We start from the raw sequence: 22903 nt of genomic DNA, 5'->3' as shown, positions 1-22903 counted from the left end.
CCTCTTAGAACAGTCAGAAAGATATTTGAGGATGTTATTACTTTTATTAAAAAACAAAAAACTTCTGACTAAAACTTCTAATTAAAGAATTTGGTCTGCACCCAGTTCCTCTGAGGTCAATCCAAATGGTGCTGCCCTTTCAGCTGCAGTGATGTCTTCTTCGTTTTCCAGAAAGGCCATGGGCATGGTTTAGGGGTCTAGCTCATGTTGTTTAGTTATAAGAAAGACTAGCCTCTACAGACAAAAGTCTTCGGCATTAAATAAAACTGAAAATTTTCCCCAAACCAAACAAGAGCTGCTGGTCTCAACTTCAACCTCGTTGTAGACAGGTTCTACTTAAAACTTGTAATGGTCTTTAAAGAAAACCCAATAGATTAGTTTCCACCCTACTCCAATGTAACTTAGCTGGAGAGGGGAAAATGGCTGCCATTTAACTCAATTAAGAAAATATTACTGAGCATATTCTATCTCATGTTATTACTTTTATTTGTATAGCATTTATAATTTACAAAGTGTTTTCACTTATATCATCTCATTTAACCCTCACCATAATCCTGAGAAGTAGATAACCTCATGTTTAAAGATGAGAAAAACAAAGATCAGAAAAGTTATGCCATTTGCCCAAGGTCACATAGCTAGTAAAGTAGCAGAACCAAGACTCAAACTTAGGTCTACTGACACCAAGTCAAGTGACCTTCCAATGTATCAGATCTTATAATAAATGTTATAGGAAATTTTTTAAATGAGTATACACAGTGATTGTGCTCTGGAAGTTTATCATTTCCCTTGATTCTACATAAGATCCCGTAGTAAGTTATATGCTGATGAATGGGGCTGAGAAGGTAAAGACTACAACTAAATAGATTAGCTCTAGAGTAAATCAGAAGAGAGGGGTGAGAGATCATCTTTTCCCTGTATTAGGGGAAATACAGGCTCTAACCAATCTCATCAGGTCACTTGCAGTACTATAATAAAGGAAGTATTAAAATCGTGAGATTATCTAATAGGAAACTCAAATGATACACACATAAATTTACGTTTATAAAGGACATGTAACTGATGAAATCTTTCAGAGATACAGAGGGTTGTTCTCACATGTAGGAGGAGCTGGATTTGAAACTCTAAATCCATTAAAATGGGATTACACATTTTCTTTTGTGCACATTCGTCGTACAATGTAGAAAAAAGGAGGAAAGAGTAAAAATTCTGTGGAAAATTTTTTTCTTATCAGATTGAAGTGTGACTTGAATGAGAGGAAGAAAATATGTGACTAAATATGGCATTATACTCTTCAAAATTTTCTAAAAACTATCTCCTTTTAAAGTGATTTTTAAAAAAGGTTCTCTCTACTCCCAATTCTAAACTTGGTTTATGGGTTAAATTTTGCAAATATATAAATATAGTACCACCCATAAAAATGAAGGATAAGAAGAAATTTTGATTAAATTTATAGTAATTCACTTAATTTTTAAGTAAGGCATTCCTTACAGTGAGATAGATGCACCTAGTACCAGATATAACTGTCTGTTTTCCTAAAAATCTGAACCCAATTAGAGGGAAAAAAGCACCACAGCTTCAAATGATCAAGTACATAAAATGGTCTAAAAATCACTCAAAACAAAAGCAGGGTTAGAATTCCACATGCAATTGAACCTAATAAAATCTAGCAATTTAAGTCCCAAAAATGTATGGAACATTGAGGAGTAATAGAAGAAAAAAGGAATACTTGAATATATACAGTATAAACATAAATATGAAAAAAATTCATCTTCCTCTTGTGAAAATGGAGAAAATTTAAGATTCTTCTGAGCAAGATGATATGTGCAAGGGAAGATTTTTTTTTGAAGATGAATCTATCCTATGCATTGCTTCCAAATACTCCAGAGAGGAGAATACTTGAAGGCAAGAGATCTATTAAGAGACTATCAAAATAATCCAGGGGGGGAACTGATGAAGAACTGAACTAGGATGACAGCAGTGAGACTGGAAAATAGGGAAAATAAGACAATCCCTAGCTGACTGATTGACTCATATTAGGAAGAAAAAGAAAACTATTGGTCTATGGATGAATGCCTTCTACTGTACACTATAACCATATAGGTTCTTTTTTAATCAAACAGTGATTGGACACCTAATGCTCAAAAGCCACCAATGGTTTTCAACGGGTTTCCATTAAAAACATCAAACTGGTATTCAAGATCTTTCACAACCTGATTACAAGTTATCTAATCGTAACGTTTTTTTTCCTCCAACAAAAACTCTCTATCCATCTAGCATATTGCCTATACTATTCACAAACAGGCTACTCCTTAATTCCAGACTTCATATTTGCTTATGTTGTTAACCTCACTGAGAAAGTCTTCCTTCTTCCAAAAACCTAAATATCACCTGTCCTTCTGGGCTCATGTTAACCTTATCTCATGCGTAAATTCTTATCTAGTCATCTTACCTTAACTTTACCTACTCTCTCAACTTCTACAGCATTTATTTTCTATAAAATTCATCTCATTTTTCCTCCCATTGCTATATGCTCTATTCAAATGTGTTCCAGAGTCAATGATAAATTCCTACAAACAAAAATTGTATTTTATACTCCTTTTAGAATCTAGTATGGTTCTAATAATCAATAAGCCCTTTAAAAGTAAGCTATTCTGATCTCTCATAATCCTTGTATACATTTATATAGCATAGGGTTATTTTAGATTTACAGTATTGCTTTTCTAGATTGCAGACTTTTCTATTACATGTTGTGTAAGACTAAGAATCAAGTCATATGCTATTTCTCTATCCCCGTGAACAACCACAATGAAAGCATTAGTAGGAATAAATTGATTTTTCTACACACTTAAAATCTCTGAGTCTAATATTTATTCAGAGGTAAAAATGGTTTTTGGTAGGTTAAAGTCCCATAATTCCCTTACTTTCTTTCAAAGAGAAGAAGAAAAACAGATTAGTGAGTAAACATATCATTTCACTTTTAAAACTGGCCTACGAAATGCAGACTGACCAATTTCTTTTTTAAAAGGGATAGAAGAAGATAGAAGAAAGGTTTCAGAGAGGAAAGGGATATTGTCAGAGTGGGCCAGTTTCTGCAACATGGAATAAGGGAGAATTCTAGTAGGTGCTCCTGGGGACACAGGCTGGCACTTCTCCCTTCCCACCACTGTGAGGAGGAAGAATTAGATAAAAAGTAGGATGAGCCTCAAGACCTGGACAAATGTTCAAGTTCTCCATTGGGCAATTGTTTCCACTTCTGAGTTGGGCTAATAACTGTCAAAATGTCAGACCATGACTACTAACTGGGTAGACAAGCTATTGTGCTCAATGTACCTTTGAAAATAGCTTTGCAACAATGCTTGTATGTAGCCTATATTATTTTTCAGTCAAAGTGTAATGCTTCCTATGCCAAGATAAATCTCAATATATAATTAGTAACTTACCTAACCATAATTCTGATTAGAGATATAATTTTCTTGAAAAAAATATTATTTTACTTACATTTCTATAGTATATTTAGAAGGCAACTGCACATATAGTTCATATTTGTTCCACCCAAAAAAGGATAAAGGTCAAATACTGTTATCCGCATTTTATAGGTGTTGGAGAGTTTACAATCCGCGTGCCAAAGGATATTTAGAATTTAAGATTTGGAATCGGACCCAAAATCAGATCTCAAAGCTCTAGATAGGGAAAATGGCACAGAATGGAGGTGGGGAATTGGCGGGGGGGGGGGGGGGGGGAGGGGAGGGCAGCTAGTGCAGAGTGGGAGATAACACCTAAATGACAGTAGAGAGATTTGAGTTTTAATCTTGATACTTAACTACCACTACCTAGTAAAGCAACCTTAAAAAGATCACTGAATTTTCAAAGGCTTCTTTTTTCTCATCTAAAAAAGGAGAAATCTGGACTAGATGTTTTCAGACATTCATTCAAAAAGTTATTAAACCCTAGTATGTAGGCACTAGGAGATATAAGATAACACTAGGCTTTTTCCCCTAAAATAACTCACAGATTAGTGGACGAGACATACACATGAACAAGACAACCGAGAAACAATGTGATAACAACAAAAGATAACAGCCTTGTAAAGAGAAGAGAGGAATAATTTAGCAAGGAATGAGGATAGGGATTTAAATCTGAATTGTCTTAAAGGACAAAAAAAAAAATTATTCCAGCAAATAGAGGACAGAAAGACATTCCAATCAGAGGGAACAGCAAAAACAAAGGCTCAGAGTAGGAAAGCAGCATAGTTTATATAGGGAATTATAAGCAGTTCAGTACTGCCAAAGTATAATTGGACAGCAGAAGAGAGATGAGGCAAGAGTTGAAAGCAGAGGCCAGATTGAGGAGATCTTTGTGTGATATAGAAGGAATCTGGACTTTATCCAGTAGGCAATGAAGATCCAGCGCAGGGCTTTCATAGGGTAGCAGCATAGTTAGTATTTAATTTTAGAAAGATCACTTTGACAGTCATGTGAAGGAAGAATATGAGTGGTAGAAACTACAGGCATAGATCTATAGTTAAGAATCTATAGCAGAGATGATGAGGGCTTATTCTAGGGTGGTTACAGAGAAGGACGTAAGTTAAAGAAATAAGCAAAACCAGCAGGACTAGAAATGAATTGGGAGTGGGGTGAAGATTTGAAGAAAAAAAAAGGCATGGAATAGACCCAGGTTTCTGCTCAAGACAGAACTGAGGTAGTGAATACAGGGGGGAAAGTTGACAAAATTATCTTCAGTTCAGCTTAGGCTATGTTGACTACAAAAGAATATCTAGGTAGAGATGTCCAGCAGTCAGTTGAATGTAGTACCTTAATGCTCAGAAAAGAGGCCTGCCCTGAAGATACATAAGTGTGGGAGCAAGCTGCATACTAGGAGTAACTGAAACCTTAATGTGAATGTGACCATCCAGGGAGAGGGTACATAGTGAGAACAGTCCTTGGCCAGAACCCAGTTAGATATCAAAATGCATGCAATAGGCAAAGGAAGAAAACCAGGAAAGAAAAGCATCCTAGAACACAATGGGAGAGATCATCCCAAAAAGGAAGTAGTAATCAAAAGTATAAAATATATCCCAGATATAAATCCAGGAAAAGAAAAACTGAAAAATGTCTACTACTCTTAGCAATTAAGGGGTCACTGGAGAACTGATTGAAAAGTGGTTTCAATCAAGTGAATAAGAAAGCAAGTTAGACTGCAGTGGACTGAAAAGTAGAAACTAGTATAAAGACTTATCTGTTTGGAAATTTTAAATCAGAAGAAAAGGAATTTGAAACTTCATGAAGATTGGAAAGATCAATTCCAAATCCCTTCTAGTTCTCATACTTTATTTTTTTCATATGGATAAAAAACCTATTTTGGTAAAATTTCATTAAAACCCACAAAGATTAATTTTTGAAGTACCATTTTTAATTATCAGGAAAAGTAGGGGACTCATTGTAGCTATGAATGGAATACATGTGTATATGTAACATTTCCCAACGTAGCTTCGAAATACCTTGTATTTCTAGTTTCTTTTTTCATATACGAGTATCTTTTTTCATATACTAAAGTGGGCTAGGACAAAAGGGAAACTATTAGTGGAGTAACCCTCTCTGGCTCCAACTGTTCCTTCTCTTAATACCTCATGAAAACATCCTTTGTTACCCTCTGCCTGGAATATCCTTCACCTCTATTTTAATTTGCTTAATTCCTACTCACTCTTCAAGGGCTTGCTCAAACTCCCCTCACAGAATCACAGAATGTTAGAGACAAAAGGGCCTTACAAATTCATTGAATCCAGATGTTCTCACTATGCTGATGAAGGGACTAAAGACCACAGTGTCTCAGAGAATGACCTGCCCAAGGTCATACTCATAGCTTTTGGTGGAGCTTAAATTTGAACTATTTCTTCACCCAGGGCCCATTTCACTACACATTATTTCCTCAGATAATTATTATTTATAAAACTTACAATTGCAATAAGTCAGGTGTTAAAAATAATCAATTTAAAATAGTTTATTTAGTATCAGATCCACGTTAACACCCTTCCAAAAATTAAGGAGCCGGTCTATAACTTATTAGTTTGACTCAACTATCCACAACTACTTGATTATACAAGCAAAGATTACAGATGTCGACTAATATTGATTTCATGGATAAGTTGACTGTCAGTCACTAAATAGGTTTTCTCCTCAAGAGTGCAGCATTTATTTCAGCCTCTGCCAGTGGAAGTGTCAGAGCAGATGTTGGCAGACTGTGACATACAGTATGTCTTTAAAACTTGTTGAGGTGTGAAATTTCATAAGGTCAAAGAATGCTGCATTTTTATCAGCAGATACAGGAGTTCTATACTTTATAAATTATTTCAGACAAACCAATAATAGCATTTGCTAGTAAAATAGAAGAAACTAAGAAACCATACTGGCTTTAGGTCAGATATGATAATGTATGTTGCTTATGTTTTAAAAGCCAATTTCTATCACTTTAAAGCAAATGCTTGCAAAAAAGATCTTTAGAAAGAAAATGCATTCTTAAAGTCAATACAAAATACAAGATATTATTTCAATTGACAATAGGATTTTTAAAATAATTTTCTACTGAAAGAAAGCCATAAATTTGGTGGAGAGAAAAATTATTTTCTTAATTAATGCACAAATACAACGGTATTCTCACTTTTTAAAAAATGAAGTTCCCTATGGAACAATCCACTTACATAAACAGAGAATTTTTTTTTTTTTTAAGTAAGATTTCACAAACTCTTTGGTTTATTGTTTTACCTTATTGTTTAAAAAAATTGAAAGAAAGTATCTATAAAAAAGACTGGGGCTCTATATAATGATAAAATGACTTTTATAATATTTGAGGATTTTTATTACCTTGGATTTTCTGATGTTGCTATTTATTATATTTTTAATTTATTTTTTGCTTCAATTTTCCCTCACATCTTTTCTAAACGTGGCTAATAGATAACAACATACAACCAAAATTAAAATTAAGAATGGTGTCTAGTTAAAGATTTTATCCCAATGGTACAAACTTTATCTCTTATGCAAGTTTATTCTAAGTTAACATAACTTTTAAAATGCTTTACTCCTAAATTAACACAGAAAACTCCTTTCATTGATTAATCAGTAATTTGAACAATCTGAAAGCCTGGTCATAACAATTATAATCATCATTATCATCTTTCAGTTTATTTTGTGCTATGTTCAAGCAAATATACAATTTCTAAATAAGTTTAAATTATAAACATTTTTGTTAGATATTTGTAAGGAAGAAAAATTTACTACAAACATAAAATCTCCCCAGAAGATAATGTCTAATGTAAATCACTTGTTTCTTATCATACAATCAATCAAAAGAGCTAGAACTATGATAGGAAACTTTGATTAGAGATGCACTAAGTACTGCAACATCTTACAACCAAGTTCAGTCCAGCAACCAAGTTCAAAGGTCTTTGTTTACACTTTATAGAGAAAAACTTGAGGTATGTATTTGAGGAATTGTTTTTATCACAAAGTTCTAACTATAAAAATATTAAACTATTTTGCATTATATAAGACCACATATTATCGATAATCCCTATGCTAAGGAACTGAAATTCTATCTAAGCTGAAAATTTCTCTATTAAATACAAACCTAAACTTTTTCATAGGCTTTTCATATATCCCATGATATGTGACACATAAGGCCATACAAATAAATAAATACAAGGTGAATCAACAGTTATAATTAACTTACTTGCTACTGAAAAGTTGTTGAGGGGATAAGGTAAATCCACATCTTGGGGTTTCTCTTTATATCCTATGAATGAGCCATCTGTCTTCAAAAGGAAATATCTTGGCCTCCAGTTTTTTATATATTCTCCTACATGAGGAAAGCATGCATGTTAATGCTGGGGGAAAAAAGGAACAGCAGCTTTTATGTGAAAAATAAATTATGGTACAATATATGTCCTACAACACTGGCCTCCAAAAATTTAGATAGGCAATTTTCTTTTAACTTAGTTTACAAAAGAAAATACATAAGCCTGCAATTAAGATTCAATAAAAACCCAAACATGTTTTGTTTTTAATGATTTCACACTTTGATAATTCATTTGCACCATTATTTCTTCAGAGAATCATTCAACTGAGTACACATTTTGTTCAGTTTTTCGTATCAGATGGTTGTTAGAGCATATTTTCAGCCGTTTTAAAAAGCCTTGGAAAATAAATCATACACACAGTATCAAGGAATTTCGATGAAAAAACACTTATCATAAGAGGGACATGAAATAGATGTTTCTCTTCCATGTACCACAACTAATTGTGTCATTTTTTAAAAGAAAGATAAAAATTCTGTTTTCATTGTTAAATCTTGATCGTAACTTGTTTAAACAACATTTTATTGTTATGCATGAGAAAAAAACTGTACAAATGCTGTAAACAAGTCAAGGAAAGGAAAGAACATGGGTTAATAGAGCTTAAAAAAACCACACACACTCATACACACAAATGTAATAACTAAGAACACATGGTAGTTCCAAGCACATAATAGTCAATAAATGTATATTTTATCAGATTTTGATATAAGCTATCAACTAGCCACCAAAATATAAATTTTTAACAACCGGATCACCATTTGCTTACTTCATACTTCTTTTAAATTTTAAGCAACAGAGGTGTTCCATGATACTCTAAGAGCTGGAAGGCTCCCTGGTCTCAGTTTTCAGTTCTCTACTGGCTATTTCCACCTGGCTTTTCAATCTCAAGTGGTTAATCACAGCACTATAAAAATGTGAAAGCAGTTCAGCTTTCCCTACAAATCCGTTTCTCTTGACACCAGTTATTGAAGTTCAAACCTAGCACTTGACTGTTCCCTCTCCTTATCAGTAGGTAGGTCAATACTGCCCTCACAAGTCTCTCTCTCATTTAGCCAACCCAAACTGCCCTAACACCTTACATCTGCCCTTCTGCTAATGCACTGTGACTGCTCTCCTATTCTACTCATCCCCCTCCTTCCATCTTATACATCTATCACCTCCAGATAATTCTAATGTCTGTATGTACTGCTTTCATTATATCATTTTGTGCTCAAAAATATTCTGAATCCTTACTGTTTACTGTAAAGTGTCAGTTTCTTAGTATAAAATGTGAGCTCTTCCATAATCTCACCCCTAACATGTATTTCAGATGTGGAATCATTCCTCTGAATCAGCAATTCTCCAAATTCTTATCGCAGACCTCTTTACACCCTTAAATACTTTTAATACTTAAATATACCCAACAAATTTTTGTGTATGTAGATTACATCTATAATGTTTACAGTATTAGAAACTGAAAATTTAAATTCTTATTACTTCCTTTAATAGTAACAATAAACTCATTACATGCAACATTAATATTTTTATTAAAATAGTTTTATTTTCTAAAACAAAAAAATTAGTGTGAAGAGCAGAACTGCTTTACATCTTTGAAAGTCTCTTTAATCTTTGGCTTAACAGAAGACAGCCAGTCTCATACCTGCTTTAACCTGTTACGGTATGTTGTTTTGATTGAAATATAGAAAAAAAAATCTGGCTCAAACAGATGTGTAGCTGGAAAAGGGCAGAGTATTCAGATAGTTATAGATGTCTTTCTTTGATACTACACCAGCATTTGACAAACAGTCATTTTCTAAAAGGTTAACTGCAATGTGGAATTTGAAACCATTATCCGTGAACTTTCTGTACTCTGCTATGTGAAGTCCACTGGTATTTCACACTGAATGAATCTTTTACGCTCTGCATGATTTTGTAACATCACTCACTGTTCGTTTAGGAAACACTAGTCCACCAAGTCATACTGGTCTTCCAAATATTGACACAATTCATTATACAATCACATTCATTATCACTACAAATCAAAGTAAGCAGTAGGAAGCTGTGAAGCTCATGATGGCAGATATGTTCTCCAAAATTCTACTCTTTGCTTTAAAACTCAGTTTTAACCATCGGAAGTAAACATTGTCAGTTCTTTTTCCTTCAAGTGATACACTCCAAGTGCCCAACCTAGTGCCTGCCACTTTATCGATGCTCAATAATAACTTACTAAATGAATAAATATGTATATGAATATCTTCCCCACAAGTATATAAGCACACAAGAGGAACTTAAGGGAAAGAAAAGGAAAACCTGACACCCCTCCTCAGTTTAATTTACTTAAAAATATGGCCCTAATGTGAATAAACACAGGCCAAATTTGTAAAACCAGAATGCTAAACCCACAGTCCCCATTAAAAAATGAAACAGTTCCTTTCTTGATTGTACTTATTGTTTTATTTTTCCATTCATATTTAAGTATTCCTATATAAAATTTAAAATATAAAATATAAAATGTTCTCTAATTAGCAATATAATATTTAGAGTTCAAATGCTATTTTAAAACAATAACAAATTTATACAGGTACAAAGTGCTATAAGTCTGATAAGCTAAATAATAATGGTTTAATAATTATACCAAAGATAAAATGAAAGTAATTCATTTTGAAAATTTTAAAAAAGAAAAAATCAGATAACACCATTTCTTCTTATACATCATTTCTTCTTATTTTTTAAGAGTACTAAATACACTTATTTTAAAAGTGTATAATTAAATAAAAGTTTTCATTTCTACGAATAATTTCCTGTCAGCCACTAAGTATTTACAAGCGCAGATAAAAGACACAAAACATCACCACAAAATTTTATCTTTTTACTAAACAAATCTTAAGAAATTTAAAGTATTTTATGTGGTTTATAGCAGGACTTCTGGTTACCAAAAAGTTCTTAAAAATAAATCTATTATGCATCCCTGACAGGTAATACATTATACCCAGACTGTGAGATAGTCATTGACCCAGAAGAAAAGCTGGAAAGTCAAAATTTCCCTTCTTTATTAGATAAAAATAAGTATTTCTCACAAAATTTTATTACTAATTTTGAATTGATTCAGTTAATCAACAACTGTATTGTCACGCTAAGCTAATAGTGGATCTCAAACTTTCAATGAAGACTCTTGAAGATAATTTTTATTTTGTCATTTTTCATCTATAATATGAATGGACTTTCTGAGAAAGTGCTTGGAGTGCATTCATGTATTTACTAATTTATTCTAGGTGCTAGGAACACAGTTGCAGACCCCCCCCAAAAAATGGTCTCTAACTCATAAAGCTTATATTCCAGTATTACACAAGATTTCAGGTGCCCCCTAAAATTTGCAGAAGGGTTCTGAGTATTCCTGAAAGTGGATCCTTTTTTATAGGTTCCTATAAACATTCTCAACTAAAGCTCATATAATAGCATGATGTGTTGGCCTAATTAAATATTCATTTTCTAGTTCCAAAAGTGGAACCGAGGCTCAAAGAAATGGGCCTTACAAGGACACAAACTCATAAGGTATTAATAAAAGAAAAAAGTGAGCTTATTGCCACCTTCTAAACCCAGTACAGAAGAAGGATAATATTCCTAGCTTAAAAGAATAAAAAAATTTATAGCTTTTCACAACACCTTGGCAAGACACTGTGTAAACTGATGGCAAAGTAGAATTGTTCCTGCAGCCTTGGGGTTCCCAAGAAAACCGGATCTTGTCCAGCTGGTCATGGAACACTTTCTTAATTCACTCAGCTGAGGCAGTGACAGTTCAAATAAGGCACATCTTCTCAGGCTGCTCTAAAAATATGGCCAAAAAGTCCTGGCTTTTACAGGGGCTAAGTGCCTAGAATAAAGTTACCCTCTCTGCCACAGATCCTTTTAGATAGACTGCTAGAAGTCAACCACATTTTATTTTTTAAGCATAGCATTTACCCCTAAGTTTATACCTGCCGCATTAAAACCAAGTTGCATCATATCTTTATATTTATAGCCCATAGACTTGAACTAATTTAAGAGACAGCCTGGTTATAATGGGGAGAAAGTCTTGTTAAATAAAGCAGCAGCATTTATGGGGTACCAAGTCCTCTGAAGAGACTGTTCCATGGATACCCATCAATATACATTCGAGATTTGTATGCACTGTCAGCAAGCACCACGGTTACACCTGGACAAGATTTCTATCACAACTTTCTATCTACCTTAATGGGTGCTTCCAATTCTTTCGTACTCCTTGGCTGGAGGCTTTATATATTTTGAAGTATGCTATTACGAACATCACAACACATAATTTCTAACAAAGTTTCTGATATCTTGGCTTCTGTAGTAGACTGGTGAACCCAAAATCTATGTATACACCCTAATCCCTGGAAACTGGGAATAACACCTTACATGGCAAAAGGATTTTGAGAAGAGGAGCTTCTCAAAAGAGAAGCTTATCCTGGATTATCTGGGTGAGCCCTAAATCCAATTACAAATATCTATAAAAGTGAAGCAGAAGAAGATTTGACACATAGAGAAAAGGAAGAGGCAATGTGACCATGGAGACAGATATTGGAATGATGCACCACAAGCAAAGGACTATCTGAAGACACCAGAAACTGTAAGAGGCAAGGATTCTCCTCTGAAGTCTCCACAGGGAGCCTTACACCTGGAGTCTAACTTACACCTGCTGCTTACACCTGCTGATACCTTGATTCTAACTTCTGGCCTCCAGAACTGTGAGAGAATAAATGTCTGTTGTTTTAAGCCACCCAATTTTCCGTAATTTGTTACAGCAGCCCTAGAAAACTAATGCAGCGTCTCAACACTATAACCAAAGGCTTGTCTACAGAAACCAAACAAATAAACAAACAAAACCCTACTGATTAAGTTCTTGGCATGAGTGGTATAGAGACTCATAGTTAATACCTTACGCATACAGAGGGAAAAATCCACATCACTTCTATAAATAGCAGAGAATCCTATTTATGAAATGTGGGGTTGGAAGAAGCTGTTTACTGGAGTTCACAGTTTTACTTAGTTACGAGGACTTCAGATTCTGGACTTTTGCCAGCTTTCTTACCTTACTTAATAATTTACTTCTTGTAATTTCTCAAAGCAAACTGAAATTATGGTTTCTGTTATAGATACAGGTGATATAGCTTTTAAAATTACCAATGGCCACTCATACTTGCTGTAACAGAGGCTTCAAAAGCTAATCACTTGCTAAGGAAGAGGCTGAAGGCATTCTCACATGCATGTCAGGAAAGAGGCATTACTGTTTTGACTCATCATAAAGCTGAAACTTAGCTTTCCTGAAAATACTGAGTTTTTTATATTGTATTTTCTTGTTTAATCACAGTCCAAGTTTTTTTCTTGCCTGCACCACGTGGCACATGGGATCTTAGTTCCTCGACCAGGGATCGAACCCATGTCCCCTGCGTTGGAAGTGCAGAGTCTTAACCCCTGGACCGCCAGGGAAGTCCCACAATCCAAGTTTTTAAGATGTAATATTATTTGTCTTTGTCATCTCTGAGGGATAATAGCTTGAGTTTGAATTCTGACTCTTCCATTTATCAGCTGCAGGAAATTAACCTCTCTACACCTTAGTTTCCTCACCTGAAAAATGAGAATCATAACAGTACCTACCTGAAGGGTTTGGAAGGACATAAAAAGGACTTAAAACATTACCTGGCATATAACAAGTGTTAGATTATTATTATTATTATTAAATGAAGCCATTATCATTTGTGGTAATATTTACAATTCACCTCACGTTAAACATTCTACTACTCAATACAGCACTTATTCAGGAGTATTTACATAAATGAGGCAATACGCAGCAATCAGTAATAAGTTTACTCCACCAGCAGAAAAAAAGTCTCTTTAACTAGTTTCAGGTATATAAAACAAAGCCTAGCTAAAGAAATAAAACAGGTTATCCAATACCAAAACACAACACTGATTTAATACCTTTTACTTTTTTTTTAAAGATAGGGGTAGGATATCACAGAGGTAACTAGTCTTCCAAAGAAAAAAGCACAAGTCTTAGATCTCTCTGAATTATTTTTATTAAATGACATACACAGGGTACAATATCATGAAAATACAAGTATTTTAAGAATTTCCAAAGAAGTGCTTTAAATCAAAAAATGACAGCTTTCAATAAAAATAAATTTATATGACTTTAAGAAACCATTAGTCTTAAGTAAAAGTCTTCATGGGTCAATTTTTACCTAAGACAAAAAGAGCCTTAATGTTAATTTCAGTATAAAATCTATTTAATTTTATGGTTCCCAATACTGTAAATATTCTGCTGCTTGTTGACAGATGCCAACCAAATTTACACATGTGAACTTCCTCAAAGAAAACATGGCAGAATCTTTTTTCCACTAGTGGATTTTCATAAATAAATATTAGCACTATAAATAAATGAATACTGAATGTATAATTCATAATAGTGTGCTATATTGTAAATATCTTATAACTAAATATAGTTACTGAAGAAATGTATAATGATAAACATAATAAAATATTTGCAATTCTTGAAATTGCCTGTTACATTTTTATATAGCAGATCCAAGTATCATATTCCAATTAGTTCTAAGTAAAAGCCCTATTTCTATCTCTGAGGGAATAGAAGAAATGAGTTTCTATTCTATTCACTGAAATTATCATCATACTGTTTTACAGATGTCTTGAAAATAATCTTAAAGAATTTTTTTATATTATCTACATTGCAATGAGCTAGCATAATAACAATTTTTCAACTGCATAGGGACAATCTGAAATTTTAATAAATGAAAGTGCTTTTGAACACTGTAGGTGCTTACTAAATATATGTTGACTCTTTTGCAGCTCCTGCAAACCTAAATTTTTAGGTTATCATTCCCCTTTCATTAAGTCCTTTTCAAGGATGTTCTTTCTTTGCCCTTGGGCAAACTAAAATTGTTAAATTCTATGGTGTCTTCTATGCAATCTCTTCAACAAACAGCCATTAACCAGCTCTGGATGTGTGTTGACAGTCTGTGAAAATTAGGTGATGTCTGAAAAACATGCCAAAAGCATTAATGGCTCTTGCCCAGCTCAGTCATTTTAAGCTACTGCTCAATGAGCATCACAGATCAAAGAATAAGGTTCTTTAAACATTTTTATTTAAAATTGGGGGAAATGGGCTTCTAATAGATTCAGTCATTCAAAAATATTTAGTGAGTGTCAAAATACTTACTAAAAAAAGTCACTAAAAAAAGCACTGAGAATGCAGCAATGAATGATACAGGCATAGTACCTGCCCTCACGGAGCTTTAAGTATAGTAGGCAGCAGTGAAAATAGAGCTAGAGAAAAGCAGATGACTGAGCAATTAAAATTCAAAACGAAAACTTCTTCCACTTCTTCAGTCATTTTTAATGCTCCAGGAGGTCATACTGAGGGATGGCAATATCTCCTATGCCTTGGCATTTCCAAAAAGCAACCTATGTGCCTTGTGAAAAAGGTGTTCAATAATATTTGCTGTTTGATGCATTTCTGTGGGGGAAGAGACTGGGAGCAGTATCAGCATATGGTCCTTCAACGTTCCACAAATGAACTGTGTTAATCCAGGTTTGCTGCTGTGTTAATTCAAGATAGGCCCTGCACCCCCTCCTCTTTGAAGCCTCATGACAATGCAAGCAGAGAAGCACGGTTATATAGTTTATGATACTATTTCCATCCAGCATAACATATAACACACTTTTGCCTTTCACATTTCAAGGTACTGCCCAGGCCTGTCTTTTTCTCTCATGATTTTCTGTATAGTATTGATTCATGAGGTCATATTGCAAAACATTCAGATCTTTATGATGATTTCACCCAGGTTGTATGACTATCGCATAAGGTCACTGAGAGATTTGTCTGCTCTTGTACTAGTCAATGTTACCACTGCAACTGGCCAGATGGAAGGTGTTTACAATTTTGGTGATTTCGCATCATGCTTCCAAGATGCCTTAAATGCTTTCCAGATGTACCCACATTCCTCTGCTTTACCACATATGCTCTTTCATGATTATTTTGAAAAGTATATTATAGTCAAGAAATTTTGCTTCCACTGCATAATGCATGAACTTGTCATTTTTATATTAAATATAGTTTTCATATCTACTTCCTAAAGAAGCCTGGGATCCATGTTTTGCTTTGAAGCTTGAAGCAATCATGAGAAAAGTACCTATGCACTGAATACCACAAGATGTTGGAATGCCAGCTTCTCTAAGATCTCAGAATGCCGGGTCTGCCAGTACTTAGTCTACTTTATAATTTTCTTTTGTTATCCAGAAAATTGTACAATTACTATCTACCTTTAAACATTCTGGTACTTGTTTCATGGTATTCTGTAAATTAGTTAATCAAATCCTGGTTCCCTTTGTTTTTAGGAAACACTACACTGTAAGCCAAAAATGTGATACTTACTAATTATTCTTTTAAACATAAGAATATCTTAATAAAGTTATAGTATTAAGTTTTAATGTGAGAGAAAAGCAAGGAAAATGGAGAGAGAGAGAGAGAGAACAAAGCACACATACAAACTAGCCAGCAGAAAAACAGCATCTTGGCAATTTAGTGAAGAATAAACCGTGAGATTAGTTTACTTAGCAGTAGATATGTTGTGGAGAATTACTCAATCTGTACTCAGCTTCCTGCTGGGTTAAATGTGAACTAAATTATTATTTTGCTGACATTTACGCCCTTGTAGATTGCAAAAGCAAAGCTTTCTTTTTAATCTGCTTCCTGCATTATAAGGAAAAAGTCTCCAACTCCACACACTGCATTAAGCATACAGTCATTCCTGCAGTATTTTAACGGAGTAGCTAGGGCCAACAGAATTTTAAACTATTTCAAAGAAATGGACAAATTTAAAAAGACTTTAATAGAAATTTTTACAACTTCCTTACTGTAAATATTTTGCTTTTCACCACATCATATTCTCTAAATATTAAAATCAATGTAATATCTTACACTGCAGTAAACAGTCTTAATGAGTATCAAACATGGAAGGGCTGAGTCCATTTGCAAACCTACTTACATGTACCACCAGCACCTACCACAGAGAAGGCTGGCATTTTCTAGTACTTGAATGGATGAATAAACCTACCACTATGCAGAACAGGGACTACACTCATGTCAGAAAAGCTCTTTCAAATAGAAATCCCACTATAACACAACCCTGCAAAGCTCAATCCATTTTTCTGTTGTAACACCTGATGGGTAAAATATACAACAATATATACAATAATAGTGTCTCACTATGGCAGGGACAGGGAGTTGGCAGAGAAAGTTGTAGTGCTTGCTCGTCAGGAGGAGCCCTGTGACATTTGAAAAAACCCTCAGGTGATTCAACCTTCCCACCCCTATATTAAAATCACTGCCTTATAGAACAAAACTCAACAAAATAGAATCAGGTTTTATCTTGGACTCTCACCAATGAAGTGTCTCCTATAATAGCTTTCCAATAGCATGGGACCCAAAAATTACACTGCATCAAATCACAAACTCTATTATTCTGAGGGTGAATCCATGGCCTTTCGTAACTTCTCTCTTCCCTCCTTTGTTTTCCCTAGGCGATATACTTCCTGAGACTTACTGAGACTTGTGTCACAGTATGTAAGTGGTGAAAGCAAGGCAGGCAAGGGCACTTGAATGTACTGAGCCAAGCACTGTGCTCAGGAATTATGCACAAGAGACCTCTTCACATAGGCATGGAGAGACTGGTGCTAGGACGTCCTCACGTTACACAGACAGTGATGCTGAGGCTCTGAGACACTGGTAACAGGTAAAGGACAAAGTTGAGATCTGAATAAAAATCTATTGCAATCAACAAAATTCTACTCTGCCATGCTGCTCAAGCTTTCAAAAATGAGGCCAGCATTTTACAGAGCACACATTATGTGAAGTCCAGACTTCAAATGCCAACTCTGCCACTCACTAGTTGTGTGCCTTTGGGCATGCTGTTTCATCTCTCTGTGCCTCAGCTTCCTCTTTTGGAAAGTGGGGACAACAGTAGTGAAGAAGAAATAAATTAGCACTTGTAAAGCACATAGAACATCTGGCTCATACTAAGTATTATACAAGCATTTGTTAAATAAATAAAACCTCTTAAAAGTACGGCTAATCAAAAAAGACTTAGTGAGTGCCTAATATGTACAATGTATTAAACTGCACAAAAGTAAATCGAGTATTTAAAATAAAATGTAAAAACAAATAAATTAATAAAATAAAATAAAATAAAACGTGATTTGTTACAAGAAATAACAAATGCTGGAGAAGATGTGGAGAAAACGGAACCCCGGGATGCTGCTGGTGGGATTGTAAACTGGTGCAGCCACTATGGAAAACAGTATAGAGTTTCCTCCAAAAATTAAGAATAGAACTACCATATGACCCAGCTACCCCACTTCTGGGGTAGCTTTATCCAAAGAACATGAAAACACTAATTCACAAAGATATCTGTACCCCGATGTTGAGCAACATTATTTACAATAGCCGAGATATGGAAACAACCTAAGTATCCATCAATGGATGAATGGATAAAGAAGACGTGGTGTATATATACACAATATATACCACAATATATATAATGGAATACTACTCAGCCATAAATAAAGAATGAAATCCTGCCATTAGCAACATGGATAGACCTTGAAGGTATTAGGCTAAAGTCAGACAGAGAAAGACAAATACCATGTGCTTTCACTCATATGTGGAATATCAAAAAACAAATGAACAAACAAAAACAAACTCGTAGATACAGAGAGCAGATTGGTGGTTGTCAGAGGGGAAGGGGGCTTGGGGACTGGGCAAAATAGGTAGAGGGGATCAACCATATGGTGATGATGGTGATCACTCTGTAGTATATACAGATATTGAATTATAATGCTATACACCTGAAACTTATATAATTTAAAAAAATTTCAAATGTAGGGTTTGTTCCCTGCATGGGCTACCAACCGCCCCCCCCCAAAAAACAAAACAAACAGACAAAAAACCAACAACAAAAAACAAAAAAATTTCAAATGTAATTTGTTAATTTCATTTATACAGACTATCACTGTTCCACATTAGTTGAGCACAGTACATGCTGTTTTTTAGTGGATAAAGTTTCAATGTTTGTTATTCACTTTGCTTATATCCTATTTTTATCTCCTATTATTACTGATAATAATGAATTACATGTCATTTATGCTCGACCAATTGAAGTCTTTCACTAAAAACTGGTAATGCTGTCACAGAAATAATCCTTCTTAATTCAGTATCAAGTAACTCCAGGGGAAAAAAAAAAAAGCAAGCACTCCATTGGATTTACTACTAAACATCTCAATGTTTGTTTCAAATTATCTCATAAGAAAGTTACCTACATACAAAAAGCAAAAGGCAAAAGCATGCAAGTCATTATTTTCACATCAGGCCTTTCCCACTTTACTTCTTTATTACACAAGTTAATTATCATTTAATCTTAAATACTCTGAATTCAGAGACATGTTAAACCACACATTAATGTTAGGCTTTTATAAATGGAATAATAGTGTATTTCAACTTTTAGTATATTTATATTTACATATAACAATTACATATCCAGTGAAGTACATTATTCTGGATTTATTGTATTTGAAAGATGTGATTATGCTTAGGTTTATAAAACTGAAGGGAATATAATGCTTCCATTTCAATGGATGCTGCCATACATTCAAAAGCGTGGTTCAAATAATTTTGAATACCAGAATATTTGCTATCAAAGAGACAAAAAGTAAAACACACCCACACACCCAGTAAAATCATCTTAACTTTTCTAGGTAATTTTCTTATTCTCTTTGTAAACCAATCTAATTTGGCAATATGTGGCCAGTCGTCTGTTATAATTTTCTTAGAAAAGAACTGAACAGATACAGCTAACACATTTAAAGAACAGAACAAATCAAAGATATGCAACCATAAATCAAACACTATTCAATGATTCAAAGAAGTCCATTTTTCCTCCCCAGAGCAAGTTTAAAGATCAGATAAACAGCAGAAAAGCTGCTTCTCAATGTTAAAAATGAATTTACTTACCTTGGCCCTCTGAGGGCAGTATTACCTAACACATAGACAGAAATTACAGAAAACAGTCTTTACCTACCATTCTAATAAAAATAAATTTTAATAAAACAACCTGTATATTTGCTCATTGATTTCTTTTCTTGTCATTATCCATACTTCTACAAGCAAATAACCCTCATTTTCAAATGTTTCCAGTAAGTTTGAGAGGAAAGATTTTCTTAAAACCAAGGCATCATGAAGGAAAATGACTTGAAGACTCAATATCATGGAAGTTATTCAAAATATAATAAAATGCAAAATTATATAAATGATTCTGTGCTGTTTAAATATTAAGTTTCTATTATAATGGTCTCTGTAGAATAATTTGCTTTTTAAAAATTGCAGGATATGAGAACATACAAATCTTTCAGTAAAGATAAAGTACTTCACAGAGATTAACATTCAGCCCCAAACTAAATAGGGGTTCCAGTTTCTTCTTATAAGCAGCCAACAGCCAATAGGCTCATTTGTTATGAACCACTCATTTATTAATAACGTATAATACGAATGACAAACTGGCAGTGAAGGGTCAAAGCACCCACTTAATTTTCATGCTGATTCTGAAACTATAAAAATCTTTACATAGCGTAAGGATCATCAATTTACTTTCTAGAATCTAATGCAATGGGCATTGGGTGTTTTATTCCTTTTCCTCAGAAAGTACCTATTTCACACAAAGTAGGAAAAACATTTTCTGGTATTCACTTGTCAAAGATTTTTTAGGATGTACAAAACACTGGATAACTCACCCTGTATAGACCAGTGACCTGACAGACTTTTAATTTAAGAATGTGAAAAGTGCTAACCTTCATGTCAGAGTTTTAGGTGGAAGTTAATTAGTGACTATCCAAGTCCAAACTGCCCATCACCACCACCTCCCCCGGCCACCCCCCAAATAAACCCAGCCTCAAAAATGAAGAGCTGCCTTATAGTGAATGGTAAATAAAATTTTCTTTTGGACAGTAAGATCTCCTGACATATGGCTTCCACTTAGTAGAAAGATGCTTTTATTTAGAATTTGTATTTACTTTTAAGAAAAGTCCTTGCTTCTACAACTTAGGGTATATTTCTCCACTTAGGAACTATGCCATTACCTGGCATAACTTTGGGTAAACTAGATTTTAAAAATATGTACTACTGGAATTAAACAGTTTTATTCTTTTTAAATTATACTATACCATGGAGTTTTCTAAGGTCAAAAAAAAATTTTAAACTAAAGTCCAAGTCCTATTTTACTAAAACAGAAAGTACAAAGAGCTATCTTAAAAGAGTCAGTTGAAAATAATGCAAATGCAAAGACAGAAAAGAAGGTCATTTCATAAAATTCTTTTCTATAACAAATATATATACTTAAGTTTAAATATCTCTTTAGAAAGATGCCAGGAAACAACAGCTGCTGTTCTATGTGCTTTCACTTAAAAGTATAAAATTATGAACTTTGATGCTGTGTTCCAGTCTAAAAGCAAATAAGTGACTCGCCTAGCCAAAAAAACACATGAACTTCACGGTTTATGCCTTTCTGCCTTTGTATCTTAATCATCTTCTGTTCTAAAAAGTGTTATCAAGTTTACCAACATCTTTAATCAGATTTTCTTGAAACTACACACATTAAAAATTTTAAGCCAAAACATTTAGCAAGATGCCTTAAAGAATGTCAGACAGTGAACTATTCTTTCAACATACTGGCCAATATTTTTAAAAATTACTATTCATGCAGTATTTTTCTGAGGCACAATTCAAATACATCTATATAACATTAAAGCTAGAAATTCCTAAAGTTTTTTTGAATTATCCTGAAAATCACCGAGTACAGTTTCACTCATATGTGAAATGTCCTCACTGTGAAACAGTTTCATCCGAATCTGTGATACGTTTCATAGGCTATGGGATATTTCCACTTCTTTGGTATTATAAGTTGTTTTTGGTAAACATACAATTTTTAAAAAAATATTAGAGTACAACACTTAACTATCTGTATCTGAATACTGGCATCCACTACCCATGTGCTATTAAACATTAAAATATAGTAGTATGAAGCTAGCATTGCTCAAACTGAAGTTTATTTTTTTAAATATAACCAATTTATTCTTCAAAACTAAAATAGAAGTCCTTAGGGACTATACCCAGTCCTATTAACCACTCTTAGAAACTGGATCAGGCAGTTTTCCCAGGTGCTACATCCCTTGCCCTTCAACCAAAATTGAGTAATATTTAGTAAAGAGAGAATGCCTGACAGAAACAACAATTTTAAAAGAAAAACCTTAAAGAACCACCAACATCTGAGTGGTAACTAGCCATCCTATACTGAGTATATTGATTCCCTCAGGTCAATCAAAGCCATTTCCTCTTCACCCCTCTAAAAAAACACTTCTGCTTATCCCAGGACTTTCACCACTATATGAGCTTGATCAGTTTCTTTGTCTGCAAAATAAAGTGTTGGAACAATCAAATAATGCTTTAAAACACCTTGAGGAGATAAAACATTCTTTTTAGTGTTGTTTGCTCACTACAATTATTACATTTATTAACTGTAATGTGTTCCAACACCTTATTTTAAAAATAATTATAACCCAAATACAGCTTAAGTATTGGCCATAGCAGAGAAAAATATGGCTCCAAAATAATGAGATTAATATTGAATTAAGGGAATGAATACAATTTTCAGCAATCCCGTGCTAAATTTTTTAAGTAGAAAAATGATTTTACAGGATACAATATAAAATCATCATTACTGAATAACCACTGATCCCACACCCAGAAAAAAGTTACATTCAACAATTTTCTTGATATTCTCTTGAAATAACTGATTTCCCTTCAGATTTATGAAATAATCATATAAATCACTAAATAAATATAAGGTTCTAAGAAAACCACCTTATATATCTTAGATGGCCTCTAGAATTTTGTATGCTCACTTTGCAACAGAGCATTATATAAGCACTCCAATGACAATAGTTACAGGCCTTTTG

General features: G+C 33.9%; 1 protein-coding gene, 1 long non-coding RNA gene and 1 pseudogene across 7 annotated transcripts in view; 1 reads left to right on the top strand and 2 right to left on the bottom strand.

The window, feature by feature from the left end:
- Positions 1-22903, bottom strand: part of LOC309605352 (tigger transposable element-derived protein 1 pseudogene) — a 485483-nt pseudogene that overhangs the window by 22650 nt on the left and 439930 nt on the right. The gene's annotated exons all lie outside the window — the stretch shown is intronic.
- AKT3 (AKT serine/threonine kinase 3) overlaps positions 1-22903 on the bottom strand; it is a 387341-nt gene that overhangs the window by 226291 nt on the left and 138147 nt on the right. For 4 of the 5 annotated variants that reach the window (XM_082340891.1, XM_082340892.1, XM_082340894.1 and 1 more), the window contains one exon: positions 7723-7848. The exons of the other annotated variant lie outside the window; for it this stretch is intronic. In XM_082340891.1, the coding sequence (XP_082197017.1) occupies positions 7723-7848 (126 nt within the window). Of the gene's footprint in view, positions 1-7722; positions 7849-22903 lie in introns of those variants that run through there. 5 annotated transcript variants of the gene reach the window in all.
- LOC309605611 overlaps positions 1-22903 on the top strand; it is an 867207-nt gene that overhangs the window by 765173 nt on the left and 79131 nt on the right. The window lies entirely within an intron of this gene.

This window comes from Balaenoptera borealis (assembly GCF_965194805.1).
Source record: "Balaenoptera borealis genome assembly, chromosome: 1".
Lineage (NCBI taxonomy): Eukaryota > Metazoa > Chordata > Mammalia > Artiodactyla > Balaenopteridae > Balaenoptera > Balaenoptera borealis.
The sequence above is the reverse complement of the archived record's forward strand: the minus strand, read 5'-3'. Positions and strand labels throughout refer to the sequence as shown.